The sequence below is a fragment of the Epinephelus lanceolatus genome, chromosome 9, assembly GCF_041903045.1.
Source record: "Epinephelus lanceolatus isolate andai-2023 chromosome 9, ASM4190304v1, whole genome shotgun sequence".
NCBI classification, from domain to species: Eukaryota; Metazoa; Chordata; class Actinopteri; order Perciformes; family Serranidae; genus Epinephelus; species Epinephelus lanceolatus.
Window position 1 is genome coordinate 37,445,093 of NC_135742.1, and position 16,538 is coordinate 37,461,630.

Below are 16,538 nucleotides of genomic sequence, written 5' to 3' on the forward strand. Positions count from 1 at the left end.
AATAATTTGTATTTGATGTACTTTGTATTTTAAGCAGTTTTAAGTATGTTGTTTTATAGCTCACGTGTTGATTTGCTTGCTTAAATTGATTTCAGTATTGACTCACAGTGTTCAGTTGTAAATTGCTAAGAGAATGTATTTAAAATAGCTATTTCTCAACGAATATGTCAGTGAATTTTCTATGACAGTTTCAGTGTGTGAAATGCACTTGTCACAGCATGTGAGGAAAAAGACTATTTGCTCTTATCTGTGAAAATATTACTTCATCTTGACGATACCACACCTGTCTGTTGATGGTGACTGGTAGTGTGCCTGGTGTCTGAGGAATGTGGGAGTACACATGCACAAATTGTACAAGGTGTTCTGAAGCATTATCTTTTTTTCTGGCCTGAACAGCCTCAGTTCAGTTCAGTTCAGTTCAGTGAAGTAAACACTGGATCCAGAGCTAAATGTGATAATGGGAAAATACAGCCCTGGAGGCATTCAGCCTAGAAGAACAACGCCTCTGCAAAGTATTGTTTAATACTCATGTACCAAATAGTGTTCTGATATAAAGCCAACTGCATATTTGAGCTGATATCAAAGTCATAAAGAACAGCAGGATAATAAATACTATACTCTTTATTTAAATATTGTACAGATTTGAAAATGTTTTTTTTTTACAGAGCTTAGATCTTCATTGAACTGTACACCCAAAATATATATAGACACATGCTCTGGTTGTAACAAAGTGTTTAGAAGAGGAAGATGAGACAACAGGGACAGGTGTCAGGGCAGGTATGAGTCAGGAAGCAGGAACCACAAAGCTTACAGTGGCAGTACCATCTGACTGGGAGAATTGCTTTGTAATATCGTTAAGGCTGCTTAGATTGTCCTCAGTGCTATAACACTTAAAACTCACATTTTTGACCATTGACTGCTCTTCCATGCCCATCAGCATCATTTCGCAATGATCGCTTACACTGCAGTCTTCCAGTGGGAACTTGTCAGATTAAGTAGGGAAACAGTCCATTAGGTAGTGCAGATTGTAAACAGTGATCTGAAGATCCTTAGGGAGGATTTCTAAGCATGCGATGGCTTTATCACTATTCCTAAGTTCCTGACTGAGTGCAGAGAAGCAGATTTCAGGAGTCAAAAAAGGTTCAACATACTGTAGGTGAAAAGATCTAGTGTTAAGAAAGCAGGGCATGATGGGAAAGCTGTTTTGACTCTTATGGCTACTGAACAGTTTGAGGCTTTGTGCCCAGTACCTAGCACGTTATGGGGGGTTCAAGAAATTATGCACGTTTGCCAGTATCAATGACACCTGATACAAGGCACATCATTAGAATATTACACAAAATAATTTTAAGAAATGTTTTTTACTTTGGGTAAAAGTTGTGGGAAATGCAGAGTGCAAATCTGTAACCATGTAATGGAAACATAATGACCGTTTTGAAACCTGCAGTGACCTGACTCATGAATGTGCCGTTGGAGCTGTAGAGCAGAAGGAGAGGGGAAAAAAAGGAAACGCTGATTGTGAGCAATGGTTTCTAAAGCTACTCTGATGCAGCGATCAGTCCAAAGAAATTTAACAATCCCACTGAACAAAGAGGTTACAAAAATACATTTGGTCACCTGACCGACTTCCACTGTGTTGAGCTTTTTCAGATATGCTTCTTAAGCTTTTGTGCGTTTAAGGCTGCGACACCGATTCAGCCCAGTGGAAATGGAGGAGTCTGTAGCCTTCACATCCATTTCATAACACCAATTACATGTATCAAAAGACGCACTGACAAGCACATGAGTGCAGTCATCACACACATACACACACACACACACATATTCATAGACACATCACATGTAATCACAATCAAGACTTCAGCAGCAGCTGTGACATTAAAGGGAGGGCACCAGTTTGACACGATACATATCTGGCAAGGCTTCTGAGCTATAAAATCCTCATCTTAACAGCCATGAAGTAACAAAATGTGTGCAAGACTTGAATTGCACTGGTATGGAAAAGGCAGCTGCTGCTCTTCTTCATGAAATCTTGTTGGATCACCCTGCCAAGAAACTAACCACAGATGTAGAAATGTCACATACACTCATTTCTTGCAAATATTTAACAAAACATCCCAGAACAGCACACCGGTCATAATCCTACTATCACACATATGCTCCCTGCACCCACATACAAGGTTTCAGGCCCTTTGACAAAGGTTTTTTTTTAACTACCACTGTATCATTAGGAACATTTGCTTGCACAAGGCAGCCCACTTATTGAGCCCTAATGCTGCCATTTCCTGTGCAGTTCCCTCCATGACACGACTGGTGGACTGTATCTTTCCCTTCCAGCAGCCCAGCATGGGGCCGCTTTAACGGTCTGACACCTACCGTCTGGCTACATCTGCCTCTGAATATCGACTTCCTCCCGGCCCAAACCACCTATCAGAGAAAGACGACTTATCCTCCTCAAACAGAATCCTCATCTCCAACGTGCCCAATGACTGCTTATCCTTGGCAATGGGATTATCCAGTGAGCACTGGAACACTGCAAAGATGCCAACAGTGCAGCCTGGCCAAGAGGATGTGTTAGGTCTCTAGTCCCCATTATTCAGTTTTTTTTGGGGGAATGGGGGTCATGGTCAGCTGGGGTTGGATGAGGCAGAGTAGAGCCAACACATGCGGGGGAAGCATCTGGTCTCAGTCCTTCATCCTGGCCAGCAGGAATCAAAGCAGTCCATCACCTGCAGAGGCAGATGCCCCCCTGTCACAGCTCCACACAAACTCTAGTCGGTGTATTCTGCCACTATGGACAGCAGCACTGTGATGTCATCTGGCTTTCCTCCTTAACAGAAAAGAACAGCATTCTGTTAGGATGTTGCTGAGTGAAAATATTGTTTTAAACATTTCAACCTTAAAAATATTCATGTCATGTACCATTGTCCACCTATTTGATAAAGCTTTGAGGAGCAACAGGACGTAGGCTTCAGTTTCCATCAAGAACTGAGACACCTACCTCTTACATTCAGTCCGTTGTCACAGGCAAACTGTGCAAAAGGCGACATGTAGTTGGGGTCATACGCCAAGACGTGGGCCTGCTCTGCGATGCTCCGGGCGGTCTGCTGGATGCTCTCATAGTTTGAGTTCTACAGAACAAAAACATGAAGTTGGTATTCCAAGCATATTTCTAATTCCACTTCCACCATTAAACCTGTTTAGATCTCAGTGTGACTCACCTTGAGTTTCTTCAGCTCTTGTAGGATCATGTAGTCAGGCATGTTGTCAAAGAGCCCGTCAGTGGCAGTGAGGATGATGTCGCCCAGCTGGACATCGAAGGAAGAGCTATCTGCCGCGTCAGGGCTGTAGTCACAGACACAGTAAAGTAAGGCAGAGAACAATGCGTGCAATGATTTTGGTAATGTAAGTAATTCAGGATATAAAATGTGTTTTATCTCACAGTGTAAACTATTAATACAAACCAACACCAGCATCAGCAAGGTTGTGACCGCATTAATTCCTCCTGCTTAAGCTTCTTCTCTCTCCCTTTTTACACCCCCGTCCAGGAAATCTGTCCCGTCTGACCCGGTATATTAATCTGAACCTCTAACCCAGCTTCTCCTCTACTCGAGGAATACTCAGCGGTTACTCTGCAGAAGGAAAAGCTACACTGCCAGTGCCAGTCCTTATTGCTACTGATACTTAACCTTGGTAACAGAAACTCAACCACATGTGCAGGACGGGGATAAATTCAAGGAATCATCATGGGGCGGGGGGGTTTGGATAGGACATTCAGGCCCAATAAAACGTGCTACCATTATGATGATGGGTGCTACAAATATAGACAGGATATATTACCCAGTATGCTTAGTCTGTCAGGGTCGAGTTCACTTCTTGGAAAGTGCCCTTACTCTGTTGCACACCCCAAGCCAGTCATCAATGTTATTCATTACAAACTGTCTGGGCTGCATCATCACACACTGAGCCAAAGCCTTCAGGGACAGCCTGTCCTGTGTCCTGTGACTGCTAAAATTGCAGTTCACATGAAAGAACGCCTGTAAAAAAATTTCCAGCAGCCAGGTAGGGTCATTGGAAGACACTACTGCATATGCATTAAGGGCACCCCCACAGTTAGATATGGACGTAAGAGAAACCTCCCTGGTGTATGCACTGGGTGAGCAGCTGTCATTGAAATGAATTAGCTGCCATGTTTGGATTCATCATCCGTTGTTTAACACATCCATGAGCCAAAGCCATTTCTCAAATGCCACCAGAGACAAACGCATCAGATAATTATACAGTGATAACTCTGAATCATCTTATCTTCGACTATAATTATGGAGATAATCCTTAGGCAAAATGTATGGGCTTATGGCTTCGAAGCCATGTTATGAGAAGGTGATGTTTCCCTAAGTCTCAACACCGTGCTCGAGGAAAACTATAGATGGATGAGCAATAACATAGCTTTAAAGGGTAACTTTTTTTTTAACCTGGATCCCATTTTCCCATGTTCTTGTGAAAGTAAGTGACTAACGGGAATACCATTTTTTGAAATCAGTCCAGTATTGAGTGAGAGTGCTGTAGCTGGCAGCCGCAAAACAGGCTGCAATGTAACCACATGGGGCATTTGTGCACCGTCAATTTACTTCCACTAAAAGTGCTGTTTTTTGCTACTGACGGGCTCAAATTGTTATTATAAGTGTCTGGCAACATTATGGAAAGGATCCCTACCGTGATAGACCTTTCCTGTTCAAGAGCAGGATCCTTTTGCCACCACCAAACCCACCAGACTCCATTTAAGTAAACAGTCATTTTAATGTGTATACAGCCAGCATGTTTTCACATCTAACTGAGTGAATTAATACATTAATTCAACCAAACCAGAGCTGGTCATTGTTGGAACAATGCAAAGATGAACCAAGATGGGATTTTGGGTTTTATTTTTTTTTTTATTTTCTGTGGACTTTAAATGAAGTGTGTTTTATGATAATAAAATTACTGTTTGTTAAATGGAGTCTGGGGAGTTTGGCGATAGCGATTTCGGGTTCGTTTCTGGTTCAACAAAAAGGATCTTCCTCTACTACAAAAAGGTTTATCTCTGTTGGGATCCTTTCCATAATGTTATGAGACACTTAGAACAACAATCTGAGCCTGTCAGTGGCAAAAAACAGAACTTTAAGGCGATGTCAATCGGCGCTGCACAATTGCTTTAGAAATTTCCATTGCAGCCTGTTTCACTGCTGCTCTTGCTTAGTTCTGGACCACTTTAAAAAACTGTTGCCTCCATGAGTCACTTGGACACAAAAACATGGGAAAATAGGGTCCAGGTTGAAAAATAGTAAAGTTACCCCTTAAAATAATTTTTTTGGCTCATCACTTCAAGAAGTACCACTGTCTACCTTACCACATCAGCATATTCCAAATCTTTTATCTTTTAAGGAACCTTTTTCTTGTTTTCTGCAGTCAAATGAAATGCTATTAGTGCACTTTAGTTCTGACCCTTGCACTCTTTTAAATTGGTTGCTGTGTTAGTGATCTAGGATTGGAAGCTTAATCTGCTGCTGCACTCAGTGTAAATCACAAAGTAAATCCTTCAACTAAATGACTAAAATGCACATATTAAAAAGAAAGTGTCATATTAAGAACCACATTAAATCCACAACAACTGAAAGTGATGATGGGTTGGATGAGACTGAATTAAGGTCGTTAATAAGAATCAAAAATAAAACACACTGGGTCTGTATTACTAGTGACGGACTATAGTTCAGGTTCATCCGTGGTTCTTCTCCTTTTTTCTAGAAATGCTTTTAAGAGGCTCAAAATAATCTGCCTGGTTCAAGACAGAATGAGTGAAAAGGTGGCTGAGCCTGCTGGTGCAGGATTGGCTGTGGACTCTTTGGTTTGTCCCTCAGCCCACACAGACTTTGACCCGGGTAAGAGGGAAAGCTTGGCTTACATCCAACGCTCGCCCTGCACTCTACTGATGTCTACTGTGCTGCTGCTTGGCACACTGCAGCAACGAGACACAGCAGCACGTGGCCCCTGACACACTGTTACACTACAGCTCAACACAGTACAGTTGCTGCATTGAAAACACTGCTGCAATGAGGGACAAAAGAGCAACAAAACATTCAGCAGTGTGGTTTGTTTTAACTAAGCGCCTTTCTTATGTCGGCATGTGATCTGTATTGTTATCAAGATGTGTATAGCTTTATCACACCTGCTGCAAGAACACATGTATCTTCTCCTCTCTGTCAGCTGTCACATTAACTACTGTGTATGTACTGCCTCCAAACAATTCAGATGTTTGTGGAGCAGCAGATGTATGAAATACTGCCCTGCTGGGCGTCTCACCTGTCACTGAGGACGGCTCCTTCGGCTCCCGGGGGAGCGATGGACAGCTGGAAGGGTGTGTTGAAGTAGTGCTGCTGCTCGTCAGAGCGGTGGACCACCTCCCCTCCCCGGACCACCAGGAAGCCTGAGTCTCCCAGGTTGGCTGTGTGCAGCCGGTGACTCTGCCGGTCTAAAACCACAATGCAGGCCGTGCTGCTGCCTACAGACGCACACAGACACAGATATACATTTATTTTCAATTTAAATGCAAATGTTGTAACAACTATACTACAGAACATTTATGACAAAACAAGAAAAGTATTGAAAGAATTGATATTTTGGAAATGTATAGTCTTTAGGCCCATTTTGTGTTGTTTTAATTCAGATCAGATGTGTTTGGTTATATTCTACTACAGCCTACAGCCATGTAGTGATGGGCGAAAAAGAAAAAATAATTTTTTGGGAGGTCAGCCTATTACATGTCGGAGTGCTCATGAATACCTGACTTTTCCCACTCATCCACTCACTGTCATTGTTACTGCTCACGCTGCCTGCTACAGTGAGTGAACCAGAGGCAATTAAATCAAACTTGGGTCGAAACCTTCGCCAGACAAGGCCGATGGTGCAATCACATCCTCCTTGGATGGTTGTTCTTTCAACAACGGTGTGTTCATTGGTTTTACGTTGAAATGCTGAAATAACATGGACGCCATGAGTGTAGTGCTATTTGTTAATGTACCAGAGTGCATCTATGACCCGTGTGCATGCATGCCTTATCTTTACTAGCTTACAGTCAGCAGCTATAGACTGAGAATTTTTTTTTAATCCTTTTTGCCGCTAAACGGCTATCCCCTTAAAGTTTCTGGCAGCTACTGGCAACTTTGTAGATGGAAATGTTTCCTTGCATGTTACTTGATGCATGTCGATGACAACTTTAACCATTCCATTTGTTTTTATTGCCTCTCTTGAATGACATACACTTCAGTGATCATCAGATCTTAAAGAGCTCTAAAAAATTAGATCAAATTCAACATGATTATGTAAACTGCGAATACTCTATTTCCTCGCTTGGTTAAAAAAAAGTGTTGGAGCGTCATTCCAGTGTGCTCCGGCAGCAACACATCCCTGATTGACACTACAAAGAAGATGTGTTGTATTTGACTGCTCAGAGCTAAACAACATACTGATAACAAAGAGCAAAGGAGACATGAAATATGATCGGGAGCATATTTTCCGACACCACGTGAATGCAGCACAAGGCTTCAGAGGTAACTGGGACGCCTGTTACTTGACACTCGAAGAACAAAGATCATAGGTCAGTGACATTTTTGTAACACCATATTGAGCTTATATAACCTATGCACATGCAAGTGAGATGCTGAATCAACGCAGAAAATTAATATTTGATCTTAATAAATGTAAACTTATACATGATGATTGGTAACACACTGATTATAAGTTTTAATATAAGTTTCGTGGGGCAGGCAGCACTAACTGTCAGATGTGCATGTACTGTAATGGAGTGTCATGGAGAAACTGACACCATAGTTTGTGAAAAAGTTTACAAACATGAAAGTTAGATACACTTATATGTATCAATTATAAGGAGCCGATGCTGTTAAAAAAAATCTGTCTGCCCATCACTACAACCATGCTTAGTGGATAGAAATTTGCCATTTGTTTTTTTCCGATAAAGTAATTTCCTGAACAATGCCTGCATGAAAACAAAGCTGTACGCCTCTAAAAACAGTCTTTCCCTCCTGACTGTCAACGGCAACAAAGTTTCAAATTTTACTCTTTTTTATGGAAAGATACCTATCTAAAGTGTTGGAAACTGATTAATGAGGTTAGCCAGAGTACACAAGCTTTCACAATCAGTGTAGCGGTTTTTAAGAATTTTTAGAGCCCGCCATCTGGGAGATGGTAAAGGGGAAACATGATCTGGTGGAGCAGGCAGACAGTGTGCAGCCACACCCTGCTGGTGATTCATACGGCACACTAAAATATGCTCTCTGGGATCAACCTTCAAAACCCCTCACGCACTGTGACTCACCCCCTTTTTTTCCTCTGTTTTCTCTCTGGCAGCACAATTACACACGCTGCCGGCCTGAAGAACATTCTCTCTGCTGTGAAGGAACAGCACAATACAGTGTTGTTTCCCCTGCTGCACATGTGATAACGGGGTGGAAAAGTACTGACACTCGCAGAGACAGAGAACTGTTCCCAAAACATTTATTCGCCAACATGACACGTTTGTGCATGCTGTGTTGTCGGGAAGCAGTGCAAAGGAGGAAAGGGATTCTGGAAGTGAACTGCAAGGGGCAGGTCGGGACATGGGACATTCCCAGGACTTCGTTATGGGATTTGTCTGTTCTGACTCATGATGAAAAAATCTCCATCCAGCCGCCGCTCAACTGAACAGGCGAAATGAACAACCTAACCCTAAACAGTGTGCTCAGATCCAAGCCACATGGAAAATATTCTGTTTTATTGGCGTGCACAGTATGCGTCTACGAGCATTAGTTGAACTGTACTGTCCAGCAGAGTGTAAGGCATAGATCTTAATTAGTTTAGTGTGGGCTTTTAAACAAGGCAAGAGGCACTGAGTGGGAAACCTAGGAGTGCCCAAGTCTGCAGCCCTACAATAACATGTTTAATACAATGGTAATGTAATGGTTGAGGAGGAGAAGGAGACGTTGGCAGTCTTCTTGTACTCATCAATCTAGATAAACACACAAGTGTGCCGTAATGCACTAATAGGGTCCTTCTGTCTACTTTAATGTGTACTTAGTACAAGTGGAGGTAGACATGACTCTCTCTCTATGAACACTGAGATCCTGTGTTTCCAGTGGCTGTACTCACCCAGCAGTGGCACTTTGTTCTGAAGCAGCTCGTAGTAGCTGGTCGTGAGGACTCCCACTGGGTTGCTGGGGACAAAGCGTCCTTCCTTTACCAGCCTCTCACATGTCTTCATCAGTGTACCTGAAAACTGCGATGGGTCTACTCCATAGTCTCGCCAGCCACCCACTCCATCTGCTACACCTGAGAACAGACGTGTTGTTTAATGATTGGAATTAATCATTTTCACCTTAATAGCAGTTCAACAACTCCCTCTTCCTTCACTAATGAGTATTCTGTATTGTGCATAACGCTGCTTTTTTAACTCCAAAATGGAACTATTTTTTCAACGAGTCAAGTATAACAAACTCAGAATAACAATAATCATTCCTGGCATTGTTCAGACTTGCGCACTAGTGAGGATCTTGCAAGAAATGGCCATGCAGCTGCACAATAAGGAAAAACAATGGCTACTTTCACCAAGATGCAAAAAGGACATCCAGTACAGAAAAGAGACACGTGTTCAAGAATCAAGGAAATGTCACGGAATGCAGAAAAAAGCTTCAGTCGATAAGAAGTTCATCTTTGACCTGTCACTGATTCATTTCTCTAACTGTGTTAAGTGTTTGTTTTTTTTAAGATCATCAGAAGTTAAGAGTTCTTTCAAATAATTAAATACACTTAGATCTTCTTATAGGTGACATAGGTGACACATACACACAATTTGTTTTTGAAAGAAAAAAAAAAAAAGACCACTAGGGAAAAATGATCTTATGGTCTAATGGTCAGTCTGTAGCATGGGTATCATCTCTTCTCCTGGCACTTTTAAGTGTTCAGTGAGTGATCATCACAGTCAGAACATGCCCGAGCATTAATGAGTATGGTGGTGTGGAGTGTATGTGGAGAACATTAGAGTGGGAGAAAATGAAAAGGCAAAAGCCAGCCAAGGGTGCAGTACGAAAAAAAAAAAAAAGACAACTCTTTTGTTTCTTACAAATTACTATTGTGCGACAGCTAAGTTGTTTTCGGTGTGTTGATTTCTCATTACCTCTTGTTCTTGTTTGTAATAAATACAATTATTATAAAAAAGTAATAACACTTTTTTTGGGAGGGGCCGAATCTGCTAGAGCCGACACTGCTTTTGGCTTCAAAACATAAAATCTGTGATTCCCCAAATGCATTGAAACTCTTTCATTAATCTTTTTATGAAAACAGAGTCTGCTGTATAGGTTAATAAGAGCACTTGTTCCCATAGGAGGTTTTGGTCGTCCTTGAAAGGAAACTTTAGTCTTGCTACTCCCAGGACTGACCATACATGGATGGCCCTCTGCATATCCTCAGCCTGTGCCAAAACACAGAAACAGGCCTGCTTAAAGCAGACACACACAACTTTGCAACTAATCAAACCCTTCCAAAAATATCCTGGCCTGGAGAAATGATTTCCTGATTACTACGTTTACTTGTCTGTCTTGATTGACACCATATGCATCAGCACACTGACATGAAGCAGAGCTGCACGGTCCTGCAGAGGGATTAAATGACAGGTTGATTCCAGTTTTCTGTGTGCTGAGGAGCCATTTAAATCAACCCTACATTCAGTATGCCTAGGTTTTACGGGCTGCGTTATTGTTGTTAACCTAAGGCATTGATAGTATGAGGAATGAATTCTCCACACAATATGAACCCAGGAGAAGTTTGAGTACAATCTTACCAAGAGTGAGGATGCGGCATTGTGTCGCAAATAATAGAGTAAAAAATATCTGATCTCTCAGTGGGTACTTCCTTTAGCCTCTAGAACAATATAATGTAAATAGATCGCACGTGCAATCCAACCTGCGTAAAAAAAATAATTCAGCCCTCTTACACCGGGGCTGACCTTTGACCTCCTACACGTCACATCATATGTTATAGAGTGTGATGCCGCATTGATTAGTTAATGTCCCTACAGCAAACAAAAAAAACACTCACCTAACACATCAGCGGATCTGTGCCGGGCGATGAAGCACGCGTCGTCCCCATAGCACATCCCTTTCTTCAGGATGCCTTTACGAAAGTCCTTGCCAAAGCCGCAGCTCGCAGTCACCAGGCTGTAGTCGCGGCTGTCTGTCTGAGAAAGTCCGCCGATGACAGCTCTGGCAACCAGTCTACCGTACGACAGCACGGACAACATCACCTACACACCAGCTCCCACTAAACAAACCGGCCAAGCTAGCAGGGCTGCTAGCTTAGCGGCAGTGTAAGCGCACAATGTTGACTTGCTAGCTTGCTAACGAGGCTGGAAATGTGCGGCGGAGCTAGCCAGACACTGCCGCCGATAACAACAGCCGCCACGCACGCATACACAATGCCTTCAGCTGATATAATAAATACAGACACTGCTAGCTTTGTTCCTGCGCCGTGATATCTAAAAATAAAACATCAGAGAAAACAGTCGCCTGTTACCCTCCGAAAGACCCGTGAGTGCTGCTTCTCCGCGGCCATGGTGCCAGGTCTGCCTCTGAGACACTATATAACAAAGTGTGAACCAGCTGCCCTGTGGCCTCACACACTCCGCTCTGCTAGCGAGGTCTTGTGACTGCTCTGACGTCAGACATCATTACGCAATATATGTTTCCTAATAAGGAAATATCACTTACAGGCAGCGTGTATCTTATTTGGATGTAATAAAACTATGCGTAGAAATGTATTATGGGCAGATACATGTTTCTGAGGACAGATTAACTGTAAATATATATATATTTGAAGCATAGAAATAACATGTTACCTGAGATATATATCATAAACCGACGTGGAGAAAAATAGGCAGCGAAAACAGCCAATTCCCTAAAAGATATATTAAAAAAAAAGTTGTTCTTCTTCATGCCGACTTGTATCGTCTTTTAAATATAATATTTCACATTTCTAGGGCAGCTTGCACATTTTCATAACCGAATTGGATATTGCAGTATATTCTGTCTCCCCCTTGTGGGTGTCGCCTTATGGGAGACCCTTTGTTCAGGAAATATTGTTGAATAACAAGCATTGCATTTTAACCCTTGGTTGAATTAAATCTATGAACTCTGACCACTAAACGTCTCTTTGCACTTGTTGTAATTAATTGTTTTTATTAGATATGTAAATATTTCAGTTTTAGTTGATTTGCCTTTACGATTTGTATTTTAAATTTCTATTGATATACTTGTTTTAATGATTGTTCTGTGCATCGTTTAATCTTCAACTGTGATGTTTTTTATTTTTATACTTGACATCATTGTAAATGAGCGCCTGCCCTAAATCGTTTTTTCAAGTTTGAATAAAGGTAATAATATGAATAATAATTTTGCAATTGTTAATCAGTTTGTATAGTGAATTTTAGACAGCAATAAGTGTGAGAAACATATGTCACTCAGAGACCAACTTCCCCCTAAAATACACTCAAGTTTATTAGAAAGATTTAGACATTACAAGAGTGCTTCTTTATTCATTTAATTTAGCACAAGACTTGTTTAAAAATGTGATGATGCAGTGTAAGGTCAATATCCTATGACACTGACCGTAAATAAACTGAAAATAAAGTTTTACATAAGTAAACAGGTGTTTGTGACTTTTTCCCCCGTTGGTTTTATAGCCATTAATACCCATTACTGACAGAGTGAGGAAAAGATGACAAATGAATAAAACATAAAAGAAACTGGAAAAATTGTGCACAGCTTCAAACAAGGCATTCCTGTGCATAAGTAGCCGTATTGTTACATTTTTCCTGATTGAACAGTCATATGTGGCAAAGACTAGCTGCAAAATGGAGTGCAAAACACCTGAGGTTTTCATGGTGACATATCAATTTACCCCTGTGGACAAAACAACAAAATATTTTGCTTTCATCGGGTAGGAGTGAATATCTTTTCGGTATTGGCAGCATGAAGGATATCCAATCCTTCAAATGCAGAGGACGAAAGCAGAACAGAGGAGTAAGACTCCGGCCATTTGTGTGTCCCCCACGCTCATTTCTTGGCTTGCTTGGTGACCATGTTGCGAGGGGGAGTCACAGGACGGCTGCCGTTGGGCTTCTTCTTCTCAGCTGGTTTCAAAATCTACAAAAAGGAATAGACAGCACTGTAAAACAACTAATAATGGGGCCTTCTTTTTGCAGGTGAGCAAATGTTGACGCAGCACAATTTCAGATTTAAAAAGAAAATTTTGGACATTTGTGATGGATGTTTTTCATACTGTAATATAATTTACAGTAACTCTCAGGTGCAAATAATCCTGCCCCAAAACACTTAACGTACAAGCAAAGGCACCTTACCTGAAAAGAGCACATGAGGGTCTCATCCACACTCATCATGGCACCAGCATTGTCAAACTCTCCACAATAGTTAGGCGCTGAGAACAAAGTGACAAGCTGCCTCTTTGCAAAGAATTCATAGCCATCCTCAACAACCTGCATGAGATTATAATGGTAGAAAAGACAGGTTTACACACCAAGAAAATGACACCTTGAATGGATGTGTTGTTATGAATAGTGTCAGATAAAGTTCTGCACAGTGATTCCCAACCAGATGGGTCGCACCACCCACATCGGGCCGCAAGATGATAAACACAATTAGAAAGCTGAACACATACAGTTCTGCCACACAAAACCATATGTATTTTCAGACCTTCCTCTGGCCCTACCTCTTCAGGTCTTAGTATTTGTAAATGAAACAAGGAGAAAAAAGCTTCTGCTGAACCATCACAACCACTAGACATACTATATGCAACCAGTGATCAGGGGAACATTGCATTATTTCTGAGGGATCACAAGTAAAAAAGGTTGGGAACCACCGTCCAGTACACACAGTATTGTGCCAGTTGTCTGCACAGTGTGTGACGAACTGCAGTCCTTGTATCACTTGTATTCAGCATGTTCAGTGAGCTGCCAATATACAGCCATGTCACAGGTCTGTTTATAATAACAGAGGTCATTGTACTTACCTGATGGGCACGACAGATCAGATCTAGGTCATGCTTGTGCAGGAACTTGGCCACCACCTCAGAGCCAAAGGTAAATGATACACCCCTGTCGTTCTCTCCCCAGCCCAGGACATCCTTGTCTGGGTCAGACCACAGCAAATCGCACAGCAGACCCTGGTCGGGCACGTCAGTGGGGCGCATGATGCGTCTGATTTGCTCCATGGACTGAAGGTCAGGAGACAGCCCTAAATGGAACAGCAGCAAAAGTACAAATAAACACACTGATACCGAGGTCAATACCTATTACACATCGGTATGGCCTACGTCAGTTGACAATGTGCAGAGACAGCATTACTAAAAGACAAATATGAGTCCCATCAAAAGTACACGACTTTGGACATTCTGCACATGTAAAAACAACAGCATAAATGTATAGACTTAAAAAATTGTTTTTTACTACAAATTCATAAATGAAGACCCACCTCCGTGGCAACAAAAGATTTTCTCATCAACAATGGCAGCAATAGGGAGACAGTTAAAACAATCTGTGAAGGTCTTCCAGAGTTTGATGTTGTACCTTCTTTTACCTAAAAATTTCACACAAAAAAAAAGAAATAAAATTCCGCACTGTGAAGGATACAAAAACAAGTAAGAGCATTTTTGTGTGCCAAAGTGCACTTAAACTATACAGTATAGAGTACAAGAGACAAAACACAGAGCTAAAACCACAAATTAACTCAAAGTACTTACTTATTTACTACTGCATGAAACTGATATTAAATGTCTGCAGAAACACAGACATTTAGAAATAATTTTACTGGCCAGAGTGGTACAATACTCACACTCGTCATAGAAACCGTATATTCTGTTGATTGAAGCACACTCATGGTTTCCCCTCAGCAGGAAGAAGTTCTCTGGATATTTGATTTTGTAGGCCAGCAGAAGGCAGATGGTTTCCAGAGACTGCTTCCCCCTGTCCACATAGTCACCCAGAAACAGATAGTTGCTTTCTGGAGGGAAGCCGCCATACTCAAACAGCCTCAGCAGGTCATAGTATTGCCCGTGGATATCACCTGCGTGACAAAGGTATATCAGTGCACCTGCAGCACAGCACCAAAGTGAGTTGTATATAATTGTGTTCTGAATCATAATCATCCCCTTGGTGAAATTTGAAAAAAGGAGCCAGACATGATTATCATAAAACTACATTTGAATATGTATTTATTTCTGATACACAAACAAATCTTACTTACCACAAATCTTGAGAGGGGCCTCCAGCTCGAGAAGAATGGGTTGACTGAGAAAGATCTCCCTGGACTTCAGGCATAATCCACGAATCTCATTCTCCTGCAGCTGCACATTCTTGCCAGGCTTTGCCCCTCTGACTGCAACAAGAAAACAAAAACAAAAGGTCAGCACAAACAACAGTTGAAGCGAAGTTGGCAATGCCTGATACAGTATCTCTATGCTGAGGCAGTGTGGGACAAAAGGGGAACATATAACCGCGCCGGAATACGCAGTACTGTTTGAGATTCACAATTTGTATTGGAACAAGTACATGTCGTTTCGTGCCATTCAGGTACAGTAACAGTCACAACCCAAACACACATTAGGCGAAGAGTATCTAATTACGGTTAGCTAACGTTAACTAATATGGCTGGTTACTTCAAAACACATAAGCTAAAGCTAGACGCGTATCTACTCTTAGCGTTTGTCATAACAGCATGCAGATAACCGAATTAATGTTTTATTTATAAGCAGTATTTCAACATTTCCTTACCTTCTAAAAGTCGTTGGATGATACTGTCTATGTTGAGCTTGTCAACATCAGCCATTGCAGCGTTGGCGTTGATAAAAGCGGTTCAGTCAAATCTAGGTCTTGGCGTTAACACACTTGTGAAAGCTAGCCCGCTAGCTATCCTGGCATTAGCTACCTAATGTTAGCTAGTTGATTTTCCGGCTGAGGGTAAAGATGTTGGTCTGACCCTGCTTCTGTTTAGCTGCTCGTTGACACGTTTAAAATCTACTAAGCTACGTAGACATCACAGTTTTTGGAAAAAACTACATCCAATTTGGGGTTTGAAACAAGAAACAGGGACTAAAAAAATAAACGTCAGCCGGACTAGCTGTTAGCTATCTATGGTGTCCCGTCTGTGTTTTTCTCTGCCGCACCTTGTACAGCTAGCCAGCTGCTTCAAGGAGGCTGCTGCTAGCTGCCCCGCTGCTGCCCCCTGCTGTACCGGATGGAGAATGACCCTGTAACCCATTTAGGGAAAGCTGAGTTATACAGTGTAAAAATACAGGAAAAATATCATCACACCAACTTAATTATTAAGTAGGTGTTATGACCATCGGTTTTAAGGAGCCACTTTGAAGACAGAAATCTTCTTTATTTCCTTTTCATATATAATAATAATACAAAGATCTGACAGTTAGGGCAGTTAGGTATGATC

General features: G+C 41.7%; 2 protein-coding genes across 2 annotated transcripts; both read right to left on the reverse strand.

The window, feature by feature from the left end:
* Positions 1–603: 603 nt before the first annotated feature.
* pptc7a (protein phosphatase targeting COQ7 a) lies at positions 604–11,706 on the reverse strand. Its single transcript, XM_033619719.2, has 6 exons — positions 11,122–11,706; positions 9,178–9,357; positions 6,337–6,535; positions 3,222–3,345; positions 3,002–3,131; positions 604–2,830 (listed from the first exon to the last, which is right to left on the reverse strand). Exons 1-6 carry the CDS (start codon positions 11,321–11,323, stop codon positions 2,772–2,774), a joined length of 894 nt encoding a protein of 297 aa, XP_033475610.1. The 5' UTR covers positions 11,324–11,706; the 3' UTR covers positions 604–2,771.
* Positions 11,707–12,550: 844 nt separating this feature from the next.
* On the reverse strand, positions 12,551–16,282 carry LOC117253113 (serine/threonine-protein phosphatase PP1-gamma catalytic subunit A). The gene is made up of 7 exons (XM_033620466.2): positions 15,866–16,282; positions 15,339–15,470; positions 14,928–15,158; positions 14,568–14,672; positions 14,107–14,330; positions 13,439–13,573; positions 12,551–13,223 (listed from the first exon to the last, which is right to left on the reverse strand). Exons 1-7 carry the CDS (start codon positions 15,918–15,920, stop codon positions 13,134–13,136), a joined length of 972 nt encoding a protein of 323 aa, XP_033476357.1. The 5' UTR covers positions 15,921–16,282; the 3' UTR covers positions 12,551–13,133.
* Between the last annotated feature and the right edge of the window lie 256 nt (positions 16,283–16,538).

Bases quoted from the DNA above. Each gene is read 5' to 3' on its own strand.
- LOC117253113 (XM_033620466.2), bottom strand. From the start codon at position 15,920: ATGGCTGATGTTGACAAGCTCAACATAGACAGTATCATCCAACGACTT. The intron at 14,673-14,927 runs GTGAGTATTGTA...TGAAATTTTTAG, and splicing joins ATACGGTTTCTATGACGAGT to GTAAAAGAAGGTACAACATC. The intron at 14,331-14,567 runs GTGGGTCTTCAT...TGTTCCATTTAG, and splicing joins AATCTTTTGTTGCCACGGAG to GGCTGTCTCCTGACCTTCAG.
- pptc7a (XM_033619719.2), bottom strand. From the start codon at position 11,323: ATGTTGTCCGTGCTGTCGTACGGTAGACTGGTTGCCAGAGCTGTCATC. The intron at 9,358-11,121 runs GTGAGTGTTTTT...GTCTGTTCTCAG, and splicing joins CAGATCCGCTGATGTGTTAG to GTGTAGCAGATGGAGTGGGT. The intron at 2,831-3,001 runs GTAGGTGTCTCA...TTTTCTGTTAAG, and splicing joins CAACGGACTGAATGTAAGAG to GAGGAAAGCCAGATGACATC.